The following is a 19054-nucleotide window of genomic DNA, read 5'->3' on the forward strand; positions in this document are numbered from 1 at the left end:
ATTTAATCCTAAAATATGGGGCTAAATGACCAATACTGATGGTACCATGAACTATAATGCGTGGAGAAGTATTTTTTCTTGCAAGTTCCGAGACCCCTTTTGGAAGAGGCTGCGATCCCCCCAAAAGTATCGCGACCCACCATTTGGGAACCACTGTGTTAAGGAAGGGGGTACTACACCCCTGTGGTAAATTTGTGACTATTTTTGCATTTTTCTCAAAAAATAATAACACACTGGTAACAAAAGTTATGTATATTATTGGGGCAAGGAATCCAATTACTACACTGAAATGTCAGTGTCTCAAGAAAAGTGGTTCAGTATATAGGCCTATGATAGGAAACGAGGTACATCCTAGTGGTACCTTGTTTCTTATCATAAATAACAAACCGCTTGTCTTGAGTCACTGAAATTCCAGTGTAGTAATTGGATTCCTTGCCCCTATAATATACATAACTTTTGTTACCACTGTGTTATTAGTTTTTGAGAAAAATGCAAAAATAGACACTAATTTATCGAGGGGTGTAGTACCCCCTTAAACAGCAACTGACAAACAGTTCGGTAAAAAGAGTCACTAAATGATAATCATGTTTCCACTGAAATGTGATGATGAACTGGAGATTTGTGCAGTTCAAGACAAGACAAGACATGCAAATTAGTATTAATTGTTCTCATTCATGATTACTGTTTGATGCCTTTTAAACTGTCCCGGGAAAAAGTTTTTGGTAGCACGAGGGCGCTATTGCAACTTGCACGCAGCCCGTAGTCCAAACTTGAAAACAGCTCGTAGGTTGCGTCTGTTGGTGATTTTCTTGACAAGCGCTACAAAAATCACTGATAATTGTACAAGCAGGTGACTTTTTTCGTAAGTTTTACCTTATATAATATTCCTATGATTTTGGTGCACTTTGGGAATAGGTGTTAATTTTGACTTGAAAAGGGCTGTAATAGTTTAAGCTTAACTCATCATGATGATTAATCTACGTCTACGATGTACCTACTCAACTCCAAATTCCAATGACTCTTTTTGGTATGCATCTACGACGACGATTCCATTAATTGAGATTAATATTTCATGAATGAAATGATTGTTTAAAAATTTTTCACATATTTTCCATGTCGTCCGGATGATTTTCTATGGTACACCACTCTTGTCACCAGAGAAGATGTAATAAAGAGGAGGGTCAACAGAATTATATCCTTAAGTTGAGATAATCCCGTAGGTAATCCTGTCGCATCTATTCATAGTCCTTTATTCTCAAGTAGTTAAACATCCACTTGAAATATCCTGTGATGTTATGTGTGCGACCGCCCATGGTTGACCGATTTTCACTTCAGAATTGGACATATTTCCAATGTTTCTATAGAGAATTTGTTGAAAAGTATGAAACGCGTGTGTTAAGGACCTGCTGCTTGGATGGAATACCACATGTGGATAATACAAGAAAGAAATCGAGTGCTGTAAAATTTCCCCCAAATCCGCCCTTTTTTTGTAAATATAAAAATTTCTAAAGAAGAAATTTTAAGGATTTTTTAGAGAGGTGATGATTGTTGATCATTTCTATTTTATATATTTTCCTGTCATTTCCTGCAAACCTAATAAAGATATTCTGATAATTGAAAACATTCTTTTATCATAAATAATAGAGGCTGAAAGTGGCAACAAGCAGCAAAAATTATAATTTAATTTGCCATGGAACTTCAGTCATATTTTATCCGAAATCTGACAAGATGACAGGGTGTGCATGGTATGATGACATGCACACACTGACCTATCCCTAAAAGCAATTAGCTGCAACTTGTGTACGGTATCACACCCATCCCGGGTTCAAACCCCATTGTGGTATTCTATTGTAAAGCAGCTAAATTGGGTGATTCATCATTTACTTTGAATGAGCGGTCTCACACATATTTTGTTTGAGGATAGCTTAATCGACCTCCTCTTTATTACATCTTCTCTGGGTACACCAAGTTCGAATTTCGCCAAAAGTTGGGAATATTTTTCTTGTTATTTTGCAATACCGCATGACCGGTATTCGGTAATGAAAGACAGAAAATCATCAAAATGTGCCAAATACAGTAGTATGTGGATTGCAGTATTTGTACCTTAGGATTGTACCATTCTAGATTTAAAGTCGTAGAAAACATTGATTATAAAAAAAGTGCAGTAGTATGGGCTCAAAAACCCAGCATTTTCACGTGTATAGGTTCTCAAACCTGATATTTTGACGTCCCAATATTTAAGAATGTCAGTCTGAACCTCGGACTACATGTTTCAAAACAAAATTACAATGATTTCATGATTTAATATTTAATAGTATTACTTCTGTGGTCGAGGTACGCACTGGTGATCGGGATCGTGTAGAAGGTATCCTCCACTTCTACGCGCAGACAACTATTTTAAGTCAACTGTCTTGCAAGCCAAGGCCGCAGGTATGCCCAGTTGATTTTTGATGCCGATTTCAGCAGATAGCACTGCCAAGGTGTGTTCAGTACGATCGATATGCAATTATGCATGGGCCAAATTGTTGTTGTGATACGATAATTCAATGGTAAAACATATTGTGTGAGCCATGTAAATTTCAAAGTGTGAATGCCCAGACTGCCGATCGAAATTCTGTATGAACAGTGTCAATGGAGCAGTTTTGTTAGTGTAGTGGGAGGAAGATCTACGTAAATCAAGGCAATTTTAAATTTTCATGATTCAAGGATTCTCACAAAATTCTGCGAGAATCCAAATGGATGTGTGCACACTGTCACAGATTTCTTTCAAAAGCAAAATGAGCCGTCCATAATAAATTATGAAATCACTAGTCAAAATAAAGTTTCATTTTCCCTTAAAAAATCCCCTTCACTTTGGGTATTGGCATGTGGCAGAACTGGGGTTAGGGCCTACTGTGTGGAGTAGATATATAGTATTGTAATAGCTATTTAAAGAATAACAGATGCAATTTTTTCTATTCTTAGGTAAACTATGTCTAGTGTGTCAGTGAGGCCATCAACCACCACAAATGATGTTGGATATGGTGAGCAAGAACAGGATGCAAACTCTGCTCTTCTTGAATTAGATAAAGGTAAGAATTTCAACATTAAGAGGTGTATTTTTTCAATGAATACCGTAAAATTCCGTCTACAAGCATATATATGCCTCTAAACAAGGTTTTTTTGTCACAAGAGACAAGAGGCAGACACTCTCAACAAAAACGTTATTTGGAGTTTGAACAACTATATTACTGATAAAGGCGGCTGTACAAACTTTTTTATTTGTAAGACAATCTATTGCAATGTTTTTGAGAAGGGTATTGGCCTTTCATATCTTTCGTTAAAAAAAAGCCTCGTTTAGAGGCATATATGCTTCTAGACGGAATTCTACGGTATGTCAAGTTCCTATGTAAATTGTGTCTAACTGACAGTATTAATGTTAATATAAATATTGCCAACCGAAATGAAAAGTGATATCTCATTATCGTAACCCATATTATGATTTTCATTAAACTTTTAATTTAATAATATCTAGACAACAAAATGAATAAAATGAAATGAAAATTTATTTGAAACTGGTTTTTCCACCAGAAAGACCCAATTTTTTTTGATGAACTGCAATGAAATCTATAAGTCTATGCATCTTTTTATCACATGCTTTGTAATGTTATAATTTTGCCATATCTTGTTTGATTTGTTCTTTTGTTACAAGGTCTTCGTTCAACTAAAGTTGGTGAACAATGTGAAGCCATAGTCAGATTTCCACGCCTTTTTGAGAAGTTTCCCTTTCCAATCCTCATCAACTCTGCTTTTCTCAAACTTGCAGATGTCTTTAGAGATGGGTAAGTTTCAGCTGAGACTAATATATATTAGTTTCAGGTTTTAGTATTGTATCATGTGGATGGATGGGGTGAATGTATGTCTATGGGTGGACGCACGCAAAACCATAGTGTGAGAAGTCACAAATAGCAAAATAGCTTAAAAATTCTATTTAGAGCTAGAGATGACATTTGGGAAGGTGGCACTTTATTTAAATTTGATGTCTGTATCATACCCAACGTACCCAGCCTTATAAGGGGTATATAAAGGGTACCGTACTGTATAAGTGGTAAGTTTTATATTCATAAATATAACACCTCTCAATCCAAATCGCGAAAATAACTGTACGCAAAAATTACCACTTATACAGTATCAAACATTTGATATTTTATTCAAAAGCATTTTTGAAAACTGGTGCAAAAATGCTAACATTATAGTAATGTTATTTAAGTATTGACAACATTTAAAAAAAATGTTGTTGTGTTTTTTTATATAAAGCATTTAAAAAAGCGTTTTCATGACCTTTATAAAACCCGACATTTAAATGTCATTAAAAATGTTTTTACCAAAACCAAAACATGTTTGAAACGTTTTAAACATTTTTGTGTTTTTTGGGTACATTTTTAACACTTTTACAGGCTGTCAACAATCTGTAATTCATTATCATTTTCCACAGAACCAACTTTTTGCGTCTTTGCATTCTGAAGGTGACTCAGCAGAGCAACAAACAACTTGATAAAATCTTGAATGTTGATGAGTTTGTTAGAAGGATATTCTTTGTCATACACAGCAATGATCCTGTTGCTAGGGCCATAACACTTAGGTAAGAATACGTCATACATAGCAATGATCCTGTTGCTAGGGCTATAACACTTAGGTATGAATACGTCATACATAGCAATGATCCTGTTACTAGGGCTATAACACTTAGATAAGATTACTATTTATATACCTCATATATAGATTCCTGTCATCTGATTGGTTGAAAGTGCAGTCATTGAATCAACTATGCCCACAAAATTAACTATGGACCGGTCCATGGAAATGAACTATGGACCGGTCACGTGCGTCACGATTAAACTGCGCGTTTTTCCCAGCGTAAAATGATATTACGCACGCGTGAATGTTTTCACGCGCTATAATTACGCATAATCGCAGATTGTAATCTGTGTGCCGTTCGCTTTGAAACTATTAATTTCTCTTCCCAAAATCGATGCTTAACCAAACAGATGACAAGAATCTTAAGATTTGGTATATAAAACAAATATTGACTGCTTTTTATTAGGGGCATGGTTAAAATTATAGGTTGCGGTGATCTCAAAACCATGACTATGCCCCTTGGCTACGCCCGGGCATAGTCATGGTTTTGAGATCACCTTGGGCCTATAATTTTAACCATGCCCTCATAGCAGTCAATATTTGTATAACATGTACCTCATAAATATTTATTAGGTAATCCAGACATCTTATTGGTTAATAACGCCAGCGTCCGTGTACGGTATTTTGACTACTTCTCCGCGTCTGTGCAATTACACGCACACGGGGAAGTAGTAAAAACTTCTGCACCTCTACTACCACATGGTGTCTCGACACTGCGCGTCACCGTCACCTCGGTGTTGGATGATTTGACTACTTCCCTCCGCTGACACGTCAGGAAGTAGTCAAATCATCCAACACCTCGGTATCAGTAGTTTTGACTACTTCCCCTCAAAACATGTTGTACTATCCAAATGATACACCATTCTTATAATTGGCAGCTCACTGCCAATTAGGTGGTAAATGGATGATGTCATTGATTGAAAAAGATCACAAAAAATAAAGTGAGGCTGAATAGTGTAAATTAAAATTTTCAGAGTTGTAATAGATTATGTACATAAGGAAGGCCTTGATAATCCAGGAAGAATTTTATCAATTTATCAATATAACCTTAGTATTATATTGATAATTCTCTTTGTATTGTGCAGAGTTTTAGGCAGTATAGCTCCTATCATATCAGAAAGGAAGAATGCCCATCATAGCATTCACACAGGCCTGGATTCACATGACAGAGTAGAGTTGGAAGCAGCCATATATGCATCATCATGTTTTGCAGCAGAGTCTAGGTAAGGAAGTAGGATGTCAAGTTGAGTACATGTATTAAGAACACATGGCGAGTGTAATAGTTCAAGTAAATTACTGTTAAGTATAAAGAACACACATTTTGTTCAGTATACATGTATACTTTGATCAGCTCGTAATTGGCAGGAAATGTTAGGCTTTTACCACTATGCCGAAATGTAGACCCACGTTAAGATTGCTATAGTTGACCTGTCTGCTCTATATTTATAGAGTTAAAGAAAGTGACAAATTATAGGACTTGAAGTATAATTCGTGATGCTTCTGGCGAGATGTCACAAGACAATTCTCAAAATAAAATATATTGATATTAATCCGTGATGTTATAAGGCCCGCCGATTACGAGCTGATCAAAGCATAGCATGTTTATATTACAAGCAATTGTTTGTATCCAGTTTTAACCCTAGCCATATGTTAACACCATTGCCGTTTCTTGCTTTCCAGGACTTTTGCAGCTGGAATGTGCAGTAAACTAGCTGATCTCATTCAAGGTAAGATATTGCACCTGTTTCTGGGTCTACTCAAGAATTTTACAAAGATTTTGACTTCTCATTTTTTCATCAAACATACAAGGCACATTCCAGTATGTTCTAATCCTAGATATCGTACATAGTACCTTTGAACCTGATCTTTTGATTGAGTGATATCCAAGGCCAAACACATACCCCATAAATCAGAAAAACTCTTCAATTGAAGTTTTTGTTTTCATCATAATCTTAATAATTTCCTTGGAAACTGTTTCGATTAGGATTGGCAACCCCAGCTGAAATGAAACTGAAATTGATTCCAATCTTCCGACATATGCACCAGGATGCGCAGTCTGCTACCCTCGCTAGGCAGGTATGTCAGGAGATGCTGCCTTCATATCCAGCTAAAGAATTCTTGACAACTACACTCCATACCCTGTCACAACTTGCAGCAGCTTCACTCATTGACATACCAGATCAGGTGAGTTTTATGGATTTCCATCGGGAAACACTATACAGGGTGTCCCTGAAAGAACTGTATCGTCGGGAACTGATTTGTTGGGTACTTTAACGCATTAACCAAACGTAAATAAATAACTGGTGATGTTGAGAAACATATCAGCTATCACATACTTTTTGAATTTTGATAATTGACCACTCAGTTTTTGAAATAAAAGAATTTTACGAAACTCCATCATTTTCAAGCCTTTCCACGGAGTCGATATCTATCAATGACAACAGACGCATTATGCGCTGATGATGCGCAGTGATTAGGCCATCTTAATTTTTTAAATAGTTCGTCTCAAAAATTAGGGATTTTCGTAATATTCTTATATTTCAAGAACGGTATGGTCAATTGTCAAAATTGTCAAATTAAGTTATTTTTAGTTGTGGCATTAAAATCACCAAACAAATTACGTTTCCGACGATACAGTTTTTTCAGGGACACCCTTTGTGATGCAAAGAAACAAAACAAGTCATTTGTCACTCAATTATGAGATATGACAAAAGAAGTTCTTTTTGAATTTTTGTATTTGATTGTTTTCTGCCAAACAACGCTAATGATACTTCAGATAACATAATTAAGTGAGTGAATATTCAGCATATTGTAGCTGCAAAGTTTTATTGTTGCATTTGACATTGTTGATATCAGGGTTTTCTTTAAGAGGTATATTCCATTTTTTGTACCCTTTCAATTGTGATTTTTTTCTCTGAAGGGGTATAACACATTGCCCAGAGGGTATTGTTTTTTATTTTAACACTGTGTGTCTCAATTTCACTGACTTGTTAATTGTTGACCCTAATGTTTTCGCCAAAAGAAGGGTATATTTTCGGTGTCTATCATTACCAGATGAAAATATCAGGTTTTTCAATATCAAATCATACATCTTAAAGATTTTGTATGCGTTGGACTTTGCACTTTGCTCTTGAGGGGTAAAGAAAGTGCATCAACGCCTAATTGTACATGTGATTTGTGCATTTAAGTAAACCCTGGTTGATATCATATGCATGTTGCAGTAATTATGTATGTATTTCATCTGTAAATATTACATTAATTATTCTATGAAGTTTTACATAGAAGATATGTATTAACAATTTGATATGATTTGATTACAGGTCAACTTGTTATTACACTACCTCAAAGATCCCAGACATATAGTGAAAACATTGTGCTTAAAAGATCTTCAGTCACTTGCTGTGAAAGCCCCTCATATGTGGTCTGCTGAGAACCTGGCAGAGTTGAGAGAATTCTGTCAAGGTACAGAATCAGTTGCGCTTACCACATATTCTTTGGATATACTGTGTGTTTTATCCAGGACACCAGCTCTTCTAACAGGAGAAAAGGGTAGGTTTGAGTAGATACAATAAAATTGCTTCCTAAAATAGAGTGCATGTATCTGACAATGTACAAGCATTTTTGTTTAACCTAATGGAATATATTCAGAATGCTAAGGCTGTTTGAAAAGATGAGAAACATTCTATAGAGTTGAACTTGTTTAATTAAGGCAAAGTATAATCACACCTTTGGCTTGTGCATTTTTATTTTAGTTATCTTGTCTGAAAAAAACTGCTCAGTCATAAAAAGTGACTGACAATGAACAAAAAAGTATGTTTTAAAATGGTAAGATTTCAATCTAGGAAAAGCTGCAGCTAATGCATGGTTTCTATTAGCAAATTTGTGCACCAATGGTTTGAAAATGTATGCGTTTAGAATGCCAGAATACAGTTTTTATTTGCTGTGTGTGTTAGCCTCCAAGTGCAAGGTTTTGTCTTTTGTGTCATGTTACTCATTACCAAGATATCTATTTAGTCTAGCAATCTAAATTTCTCCCAATAAATAAATGTCTTGGGCTCACACCACAAAATTATGGATTAAAAACAGCCATGTAATGACAGTTTCAGTTGAATATCATGTTTACCCTGGAGCATAGTAATGACATGTTTAAAGAAACCTGTCGCCATACACACTTGTGCACATATTTATTTTACTGTACAGGGAGAGTTGTGTCAGATATATGTGGAGGTCTTTGTCATCATTGGGATGTGAGCATTGCAGCAAGAGCCATCCAAGTCCAGACTAAATTAGCTTGCTGGAATCCATCAGGAGAGGATAAGAAGAATGTGGATATACAGACCCAATTGGCCTTGTCTACTGAAGCAGTGATTGTACAGTGTCTCGCTATTGATGTCAAAGGAAACAGAGCCACTCAAGCTCTGAAGGTTAGCAGATCTTTGTGCAATTCTGAAAGAGACTATATCAAGAGGTTTACGCGAGTAGCAATTTGTGCATGTTATTGGCACAAAACATTAGAAGCAGGAAGCAAACAAATATGTGAAATATACAGGGCACATATCAAAATAATCTGTAGGTTCACTATTTTGCCCTCCATTATACTAAGATCGGCTCATAATAGGCAACAATTGTTCGGTTATTGTTACTGCATGTATCAATAAGGTCCCAGCTTACACCTACAGTCCAACCTCTTTTATCCGGCCATGGTGGGACCAAGCATTGTCCGGATAAGTGAAAAATCCGGATAAGTGAATTACATGTAATTCTGCATTGACTGTCCAAGTACTGAAATTGGGACAACAAAAGATAGTTTCAACATGGAGTAATAGCATTAAAGAGGAACAAACGTTGGCCTGGTCAACTGGGCAGTTGGTAGGCGACCTTGTCCTTTTAGATCACACTCCTGTATACATGTCTGGACTTAGGTGGTGTCTGGACTGACATGCCCTGGGCCACATAACTCAATTATGTAGTTCATTATTCCAGATGTGCTTGTTCCTCTTTAATAGATGGCATTTGAGTGCTTTATGCAACATAGATACGTCATTCTAGACATTCAAAGCATGGAATTAAGGTGTCAAATTATAAAAAAACATGTTCTTCAGTGAAGATTTCAAAGCCGGATAACAGAGAGATCCGGATAAAAGAGGTCCAGATAACAGAGGTTGAACTGTATATTTTACAAAAGCGCACGTCAGTCATACAAGTAATATATATGCAATGCGCGGTCTACGAGCTGATCCGAGTATAGTGACACATAAATTTGGGTCTAATCTCTTTGGCCTATTTACATCTTTGTGTCTAGCACAATGTGAATACCCTGCTGGTTTATGTGGACGTGTATGTAACACTGGCAAATGAGAACACAAACATGAGAAATCTATATGTGCAGATGTACACTGTGCTTGGACAATGTCGCTAGATTTAAAATAGCATTAGAATGCATTATAAATAATGTCCAATCTAATACAGGTGAAATTTGAGTTGGCACTCTGAAGTAAACACTTACACAGTCAACAATATTAAAGACCCATTCAGTGATCCCAGCGCAAGTGTGAAAAATTTAAAATTGTTTATATATTGCTTAAAAGTGAAGGATAAGTCATTCAAATTGTCATTTGCTATTTTTGAAATGACAAATTTGGCAAAAAACGAAGAAGCAGTACTGACAAAGTGGAAGCTCCATTCAAATACATGTAGCTAATTTAGATACTGTCAGTATCTAAATTACGGATTCGTGTAAAATGTCTTATTTTGTCTTAAATACATGGCTTTCAGCTGAACCACTCGCAGGCTATGTTAGCACATCTATGACAATGACAAAGGTTCCAAAATCTGAATTTTGATGATTTTTACGATAGTCCGGATGAGCAAATCACTGAATGGGCCTTTAAGGCAAATAAAACTAAAAATACAAATAAAAGTCGCTATAGTGGTAGGTCACTCTCCTAGGTTGCCTCTGTTAATGTGTCGGGGTGGTGTGCATCTGCAAGCACCCTCAAATGATGGCATTTATATAGTTTATTCACAACCATGGAGACACACCAACCGTAAGACATCAACAGTTCGTTGATAGGGGCAAGAGGTCACAAATAGTGGAAAAAATAGTATTGAGCTGACATCATTTTTAGGGGCGTACAGCATTCTAACATACAGTAACATCGTATGATATCATGTATGATGTCCACAGTTTGGAGATTTTCACCTGGACTGTGTGTCCGTGGTTTTGTAGAGGGGTGTGTTCATAATTACCAAGAAAAGGAAATAAACGTACATTATGAGAAATTTCTGTACAACGTATTAACGCACATGAACCTTGGACGTCTACAGGTCCTACACAGTGTTTCTAAATGTTAAACGCCAAAAGAAGGCATTATAGCTTACAACCACAGTTGCTTGTGTTTTGTGAGTCTGCACTTAGATAGCAAAAACTTGACCACGTCCACGGTTGGATAGTAAAACCTGTGTTTTTTATGCCCTCATTTGCGGATGGTCGCATGTGGTGGGGGGGCAGTACACACATTACGTAAGTTTGTCTCTCTGTTATACGTTCATGTGCATATAGATTTTTAAAAATTTTCTTTTGTTTTTTTCTTTTCTAGCTTGCTTTAGAGTGTGTGAAAAGCTTAAGTCAAGCATGTCCATCGGTGGTAGCAGGGTTTGTTGATACTCTTACCATGACACTTACTGCATCACAAGGTATGTATGATTTGAATTTTGAATTCCAAAGAAACATGTTCCATTGAATTAAATTGTGTGTGTGTATGTGGGGGGGGTGTCCATGATGGTGTGTGTGAGTTCGGGGGGGGGTGGGGTGGGGTGTGGTTTAATAACTAAACCTTGAATATCAGTAATACAGTGACTTCTGATTTGTGTTTGTTTGACTTTGCAGGTGAAAACACCTTAGCGATATGCCAATGTTTAGCGTCTGTAGCAGAATACAATCCACAGCTACTAAGTAGTCATATGGACTCATTAAGGCAACTTTATAACACAGCATTGGGGATGGACTATGATAAAGACAGTATTGAAGGCAGGGTTCTTGTAAGTAGATCAATTCTAGCATTTTTTGGTTTTCATATGTACTGGATAGAGTGAAATTTTCATGATTTATTTTGATTTTCATGCTTTTTGCAAATTAAAAAATGTAAAAAGCTCACAATAATATCTGTTCCCATTTGGTGTAATTTGTGCAGGTCTTTGAAAGCATGAAGAAAACTCACTGCAGAACTGTTCAGAACTATAAAAGTATCTAAAAATGAGTAATACTAAAATATACTGGTATACAATTTTTGAAAAGAATTTAAATGAGAAGTAATTTTGTAATGCAAACAGTTTCAAGACTTGCTGAATGAGCAAAATATCAGCCCCATGGAACACAAGGGCAGAAGCATGGAGCTCTTTTTCAAAAACAATCTTGTTTTAACATATTTCAGTTTTTAATATACTCATGAAAAGCGACAGTAAATGTTCAAGAAGCAAATAGTGAATAAATAGGGTGTGATCATTTTGCTCTTCATGGAGGGCTGTTTCTACCAAATAGTTAAAGGTACTAAAAATAAAAATATCACAAATGTTCAGAGTTAATTGCTGTGTGTCGAACCTAACAATTGTCTGTGACTCTTTTGACTTTTGCATGTACAACTGTGTTTATTAATCAGTTATGCTCAGCTGTGTTGTGCCTGTGAATCTCACTCAGGGCATGCATTTGCACCAGAATTCTTAACATTTGTGCTAGAGTTAGCTAATTCTATCACTTTGCTTCCATTAAATCAAACTGTAGTTTTAATCTAATAAGATTTGACTGTATATTGTAGGCTTAAGTTTATTTGTATTTTTATGCTGTATTTTGGTTTTTAGTTTGTAAAGCGCCTTGAGACCCTCTGGGTTAAGGGCGCTATATAAGAGCCTGTTATTATTATTATTATTTATGTAGGTTGGGCTTGCTGTGTTAGTCTTACTTGGAGATAAACAAAAAGATGGTTGTAGTAGTGTCAGTACAAATGTAAATGAGCTGGTGTCATTACATCCCTGGCCTGCATATCGTATAGCCAGACAAGCAGCAAGACTGGTACGTATATTGGCATCAAATCCCTGTCACAAATATTTTGCACTTGCTGACATAATGCACTCTGATTATCACATCAAAGGATCTATACTGTGTTTAACTTCAAGCTTGGTAGTGACTTGGCTTAAGCTGCATATTTTGCTGGTTGCCATATCGAATTGTGAGCTGTAACCTAATCCTGCAGAGGATATACACACCCGTACAAGGGCACTTTGATAGCACGCTTGTATTACAACTTCATGACAAAGACCTCATTTAATCAGACCTCATTTAATTAGCCAACAGGGCACATGATACATCACCAAAATAATGTGAAAAATTAGGACTTGGACAAAAAGGGAAACTCAGATTAACTGACATATGTGAGCATCCAGCACAAATTAACCTCTATTAAAGTTGACAAATTTGAAAGTGCAAAGTTCAAGCAACCATAACTCCACTCCTGGATATTTTTAAGTCAAATGATATATCATTTTAAAGCTTATGATTTATGTGACATGATCTGGTCCATGGGGGCCAAAGGTGGCAAATTTGAAATTTAGATAAAGGTAAAAATATGGAGGAAAAAACAATAAAATACATAAGAAAATAGACATCAAAAAACTTCTTAACTTTAGCACCAAGTATGCTAGACCTTTGGTGTAATTACAGTAACTCAATTTTCAAAAATACCTCCTTTGGCCCCCATGGACCAGATCGTGTCACATATACGTTTTAAAAATGAAATTTAAAACAATTGACCGGACCCGACTTTACAATAGGCTTGTGGTGGATGATCACATAATTATGAGAAAATGAGAAAGCAAACAAATAAACACCAGTGGGGCTCAAACCAGCATGCTTCTGTATTATGAGCTTGTCCCCCTGTGCCACACAGAACTACAGTGGTGATAACTTTCTCAAGTGTCTCATTTTTACCTGTGATCAAGTTGAGTGATCAATTGTGATCAAGTTAAGTTTGTAGAACCTTCTAATAGATTGACATTTACTATGTCATGTTTTTGTTATTGCTCTCATTCAGGGCTTAAGTTGTGGAAGCTTCCAATAATATTGACATTTGTGTTTGTTATTACTTTTTTGCAGGGGTGCCACCAGACAGCATCAGATATTTTTGCCAGATTATCAACTCAGGTAAGGAGTTTAATCAATCACAAATATATATACGCTCTTATGTTGACAACTATCAAAAGTTATTAGAACTTGGTTCAAATTGCCACTTGCTCTTCATTCTGGTTGATGATATCATCATCACCACTTGTATGGCTTTCATGTAGAAATAAGGAACACAAATACTTCACACTATTTCTGTGTCTATTTGCATCTTGAATTGTTGTTACTGGTACTAGATATGCCAAGATGGAAATTATTTTCAAAATAATGAGACTTAATAAACTAATTTCTTTATTCATCATAAATAATATTTAAAAACTATTCCATACAGGAATCAAATCCAGAACCTTAGGTTTGCAGGACATACACTCTACCTACTTAATCTTGCATTGAATGATTATAGGAAGACTGCAATATTTTTGAAAGTCAGAGCTCCTCTAATATATGTGTTGTGTAATTTGTACTTGCAGATCGCATCTGAACATTTCTACTATTGGCTATGTGCACTCCACCAGTTCTGTCTTGCTGAAACATGTCTTATAGCCCTACCTAACGATATACCGAAACTAGTCCCTGCATTATCTAAAGGGTTGGAACATTATGAGAAGGGTATTGCGCAGCTGAAGGTAATTGTACTAATATTAATAAAGGGTTTTGCTGTTAATTTAAAGATCTGTGGTGTTAATATAGATACAGCATAGCTTAGTTGCAGCTTCATTTGCTGTCAACATTCGTAGGTTTAATTCAGCACAAGTTTATGTTATCAAATCTAAGTACCGTATTGGTCCGAGTCTAGTCCCACCCGTTTTTTAGGTGAACATTTTTCACAATTGGGGGGTGGGATTATACTCGAATTTTTTAAAGTTTTTTTTTTTTTGGTTTTGGAGTGTCCCTGGAAAAACTGCAAGATGTTTTGTATTTTTAATATGAAAATTGATAATTTGTATTCATGTCATACTCTATTAATGATTTCAAAATTCATTGAATTTGAATTTTTTTTTACAATTTCTGGAATTTTTTTATACTCGGACGAATACGGTATATGAATTTGAGAGGATGATCTGATCTACTGGGCTATGGGCTTACTTTATTATGAGTGGCAATATTTCACATCCTATCCCGGATGCATTGTCAGCTGATGTTCTGGTGGCAATAGTTTGTTGTGTTGTGTCATGAGTCAAAGTTGAGTTAAACCTCTAAGGCTGAATAGTAGTTCTCTTCACAATCGTAAGAGATTTTTGTCACAGATATTCTTCACAATTGTGAATCTAAATATACTTGTTATTATTGCTAAATAAATGGTATTCGATCATTTGTAACCCCATGGGCACTACCTCTATTACCCGGTAGAACTATTTTGATTGGTTAAAAGAGGCCTAAATCATGTATTGAGCCAAAGCTGAGAAATCTAAAACCTCTATTTTGATTGGTTACTCAAATGTTTATATCATCCAATCAGGGGTACTGAAAGAAAATGCAGTAATGCCCATTGGTTAACAAGACAAAAGTTTTCAAATAAGATTTTGTGATTGAAATCACAAATTGCTTGCAAGGAAAATTGAACTAACACCCACAGAAAAAAAAGAATTAAAATGTGTTACGTAAAATGTAAATATTTTGATGTGGAAACAGATCAAACTTGCTTGTATTGGGAACATACATGTAGATATTTAAATGATCTGCAGCCAGGCTTCAAACTTGTGTTCAAATTTTTCTCTCAAAAATTGGCATAGTGCCAGTTTGGAAAGGAAATATGAAATGCAACCGAATCTTAATCTTGCTGAAAAATATATTTGCAATTTGGCAACACATGCAACAACACCAAAATCTGGCTTCAGTGAAGTCCTGGTTTGAAAATTGTATAGAAGAATTGACTTCTGACGTCATTGCCTGGCAGTATGCGCATTCATCATCACAATTTTCATTGTTATTTGTCTGCCGCATCACAATAAGGCTATATCAGTGCAGTGGTTGTATGCAGTTTGCTCAAGCATATTGATATGCCAGTCCCTTGCATTTGTTGATAAACATTGAGGTCAACTCATCTATAGTTTGTTTATTTATCTGCTTTTCATTTCTTTCATCAGGCTGCTTCCACACCAACCCACCCATTACAATTCCAGTGCGAGTTCATGCGTCTTCGTGCTGACATGTTGCATAATTGCCTCATATTGTTGACTTGTACAGCCAGTATTAGGACCTGCCCTCCACCAGCCATTGCTCCAGCTGTTGCCATGACAACAGGGCAGGAGTTGTTGCGATGTGGCAGGCTAGCAATTGAGGTTAGTAATATTTAAATGTAACATGGGATTGGGTCATCTTTGCCTCATATTATTATTTGGACATGTCATTGGATTGTCTTGGCTCTAAGTGATATAGAATTCTGTTAAATTGTGCACTTTTGATAGACTAACTGGAACACAAAGCTACTGCAATAATAGTTATAACAAATATTTGTTAAATTAACCAGAAGCAGTTTAAATTTCATCTTTCCTTGGGGGAAAAGTAAATTTGAGCAAACAATGGAATAAATGATAAGGATGACATTGAGAAAATCTGTGGTTAACTGATAGATGAAGAAGATGATGAGAAGATGGGATGACAAAGAGGAGAATGACAATGACAATCAATTCCAGATAGATTCAGATACTATTTATCTATAATTTAGGAAGAAGGATACAATTGAATACCTGAGTGGAAGAAGGGCACAACTCCATCAAAACTCTTTTTGAGATATTAAGAAAAAACTTAATATTTGGAAAAGTTTTATAGACAGAATGTTTTCATCTTTAGGGGACCTTTAATACTTGATCATACAATATTACATACATTCGAAATTATATATGATGTTACCATGGCAATGGTACAGGTCTTAATACGAGCTGGAGTTAGGCCCTTCTTCCACTAATATACTGCAAGTGCCAGTTCCGTGTTATAAATAGCTACAGAAATTAGTTAATCACCATTAGAACTCATGTAATATGTTTAGCAAGAAAGTTTATTGTAGTGAAAAGCAGATTTCATGGATGAACAAAATTCCTCTTTAACCCTATATTTGTGGAAGAAGGGCCCAACTCCATGGAGTTGGGCCTTTCTTCCATGAAAACCATGATTAAGTGTACGTGGAAGACTATTTAGAGAGTGGATTTTGGCTCATCTTTCACACACAAGGAAGAACAGTCTGCTGGCAATAAAATGCTGGGTCTAACTCATTTTTGTAAAAAATTTGGAGTTGGGCCCTTCTTTCACTCAGGTATTCAATTATTAATGAGCTTTCTTTTACATACAGATGCAGAATTGTTACAGTCAAATTCAACAGCTAAGTGAGAAGTACATTCAACTTCACCAGGCTTCATTTGATGCTGACCCAGACACACTCAACAAGATTCACATGTATCCTTTTGTGTCTATTATTCAAATAATGTTTTCTGTTCAGTTCACACAACACATTTATGGAAATGTGATAAAAACAGCTAAACATTGGGAGGGCGAGTTAGCGCAGAGGTAGTTTCCTCGCTTTGCACCACTGAGGTCCCGGATTCAAGCCCCGGCGCTGCCCAAGGACTCATGTGCACTTGGTTTATCCCGATTCTATGCTCGCTCTTGCAGGTTTTCTCTGGGATCTCTGGTTTCCTCCTGTATCGCAAAAATCGGTGGTTAGTTGTTTGGTTATCAAAAACTTCCTTCACCCAATGGAATTTGGGGAGCTGCACAGATAATTGGTGGATGTTACAATCTAAATGCGGATAGGTGTGCGCCGTTTGGCAGCAACTGGCCTAGTTAATGCGACGTGATTGTGATGATTCACCATTGCAGCGAAATTACAGCGCTTTGAGTCCTCTAAGATCTGGAGGAAGGCGCTTTATAAATCCAAAATTTATTTATTTATTTAAATGTCAAGCATTCTGTCAAAGTAAACATGGATGCATGCAGTAATATTACATAGTTATATATGGGATGTTTTAACCCTAATCCTCCAAGTGTTTTTTGGCTTTCGGATAGGAAAGAAGAATGAAAAAGGAGAGAAGATGAACAAAGAAATTGCATGGTACCCCGAGTTTCGACCCCAGGACCCGTCACTTGCCAAGCAGTGCATCGCCAAAATGTAGCCACAGGTGTTTTGCTGGCTTGGTCAATGAAAGTGTACGCAAAAACTATCATGACCTATGGTGACTGCGCAGTGGCTTTACTTCATTTCATGAAGATCACAGTGCTGTTATTATAGGAAAAGTTTTATTGCTCAATAATATTTTAATATTCTATGATTTAAGATTCACATGATTAAGACTTTCATCAGAATGATATTTGCATCAAAATGACGAGAATGATGATGTGTATTTTTCCATCATATTTGGTAAAGTTCCTTCAGGTTCAGATGAAAGGGGTTATGCTTAATATGGTCAAATATAGTAATATTATAAAGAAAAAAGTAATGAATACACACATTGATAAAGGAGATGCTGAAGATTTTTATATATAAAGATATTTCCATTTTACAAAGCAACATGTTTCTCCATTATGCTATTTTGCAATGCGTTCGTTTTGTGCTACTGGCCATATTTTGTTACATTCCTTGACCCGTATGTTCAGGTTGCAGCAACAATGTCTGTTACTAGCCCATGTGGTAGATTCACTCATATTAAGTAACCCAGCATACAGGTAAGCCTTGATATATATTGAATTAGTCCAAACTAACACTGGGCTACATTTCAAGGTTACATATTTGAAAGAAGAGATGATTTATATTGTAGCACTGGAAAGTAATTCTTCATTTCAATCTAAAATCTAACTTGTGATGACAGTGCAATTTCCACATTTTGGCAACATCAACGATAAAAGAGGAAAATGGCCTGTTCTAAGCAATAAGGCTAATACTCTTAATGCAGAGTTAAAAGGCTCTACTCTTATGCAGAGTTGTATTTATCAAATTGCTTTCTTGTTTGTCATTTGCGAAATTTATTAGATCATGTATATATGCTTGTTCAAATGAACACATCCAAATTGTCATTTTGATCAATTAAGGAGGCTGTGTACTCTCAGACAGGCATGTAGTAAAAGTGCAATAGCTTTGTAATTATTCACGCATATAAAAGTAAACATTTTATGAAGGCAAGACATCAATATATTTTCAAATAAATACAGATTTTGTGTAAAAACTACTTTTTTGAAGTAAATAAAAAAAAATTGATTTTTTTTTTTTTA

At 35.9% G+C, this 19054-nt stretch overlaps 1 protein-coding gene across 1 annotated transcript in view; it reads left to right on the forward strand.

Annotated features, from left to right (window-relative positions):
• Window positions 1-768: 768 nt before the first annotated feature.
• LOC140153421 (integrator complex subunit 7-like) overlaps window positions 769-19054 on the forward strand; it is a 23831-nt gene continuing 5545 nt past the window's right edge. Inside the window, 17 exon segments of the mRNA XM_072176175.1 lie at window positions 769-862; window positions 2965-3071; window positions 3692-3821; window positions 4475-4621; window positions 5763-5900; window positions 6358-6404; window positions 6662-6861; window positions 7998-8226; window positions 8878-9101; window positions 11277-11373; window positions 11567-11718; window positions 12611-12745; window positions 13826-13873; window positions 14323-14478; window positions 15940-16134; window positions 17142-17245; window positions 18443-18511. Coding sequence (XP_072032276.1) covers window positions 2972-3071; window positions 3692-3821; window positions 4475-4621; window positions 5763-5900; window positions 6358-6404; window positions 6662-6861; window positions 7998-8226; window positions 8878-9101; window positions 11277-11373; window positions 11567-11718; window positions 12611-12745; window positions 13826-13873; window positions 14323-14478; window positions 15940-16134; window positions 17142-17245; window positions 18443-18511 — 2171 coding nt within the window. The 5' untranslated portion in view covers window positions 769-862; window positions 2965-2971.

This window comes from Amphiura filiformis, chromosome 5, assembly GCF_039555335.1.
Source record: "Amphiura filiformis chromosome 5, Afil_fr2py, whole genome shotgun sequence".
Lineage (NCBI taxonomy): Eukaryota > Metazoa > Echinodermata > Ophiuroidea > Amphilepidida > Amphiuridae > Amphiura > Amphiura filiformis.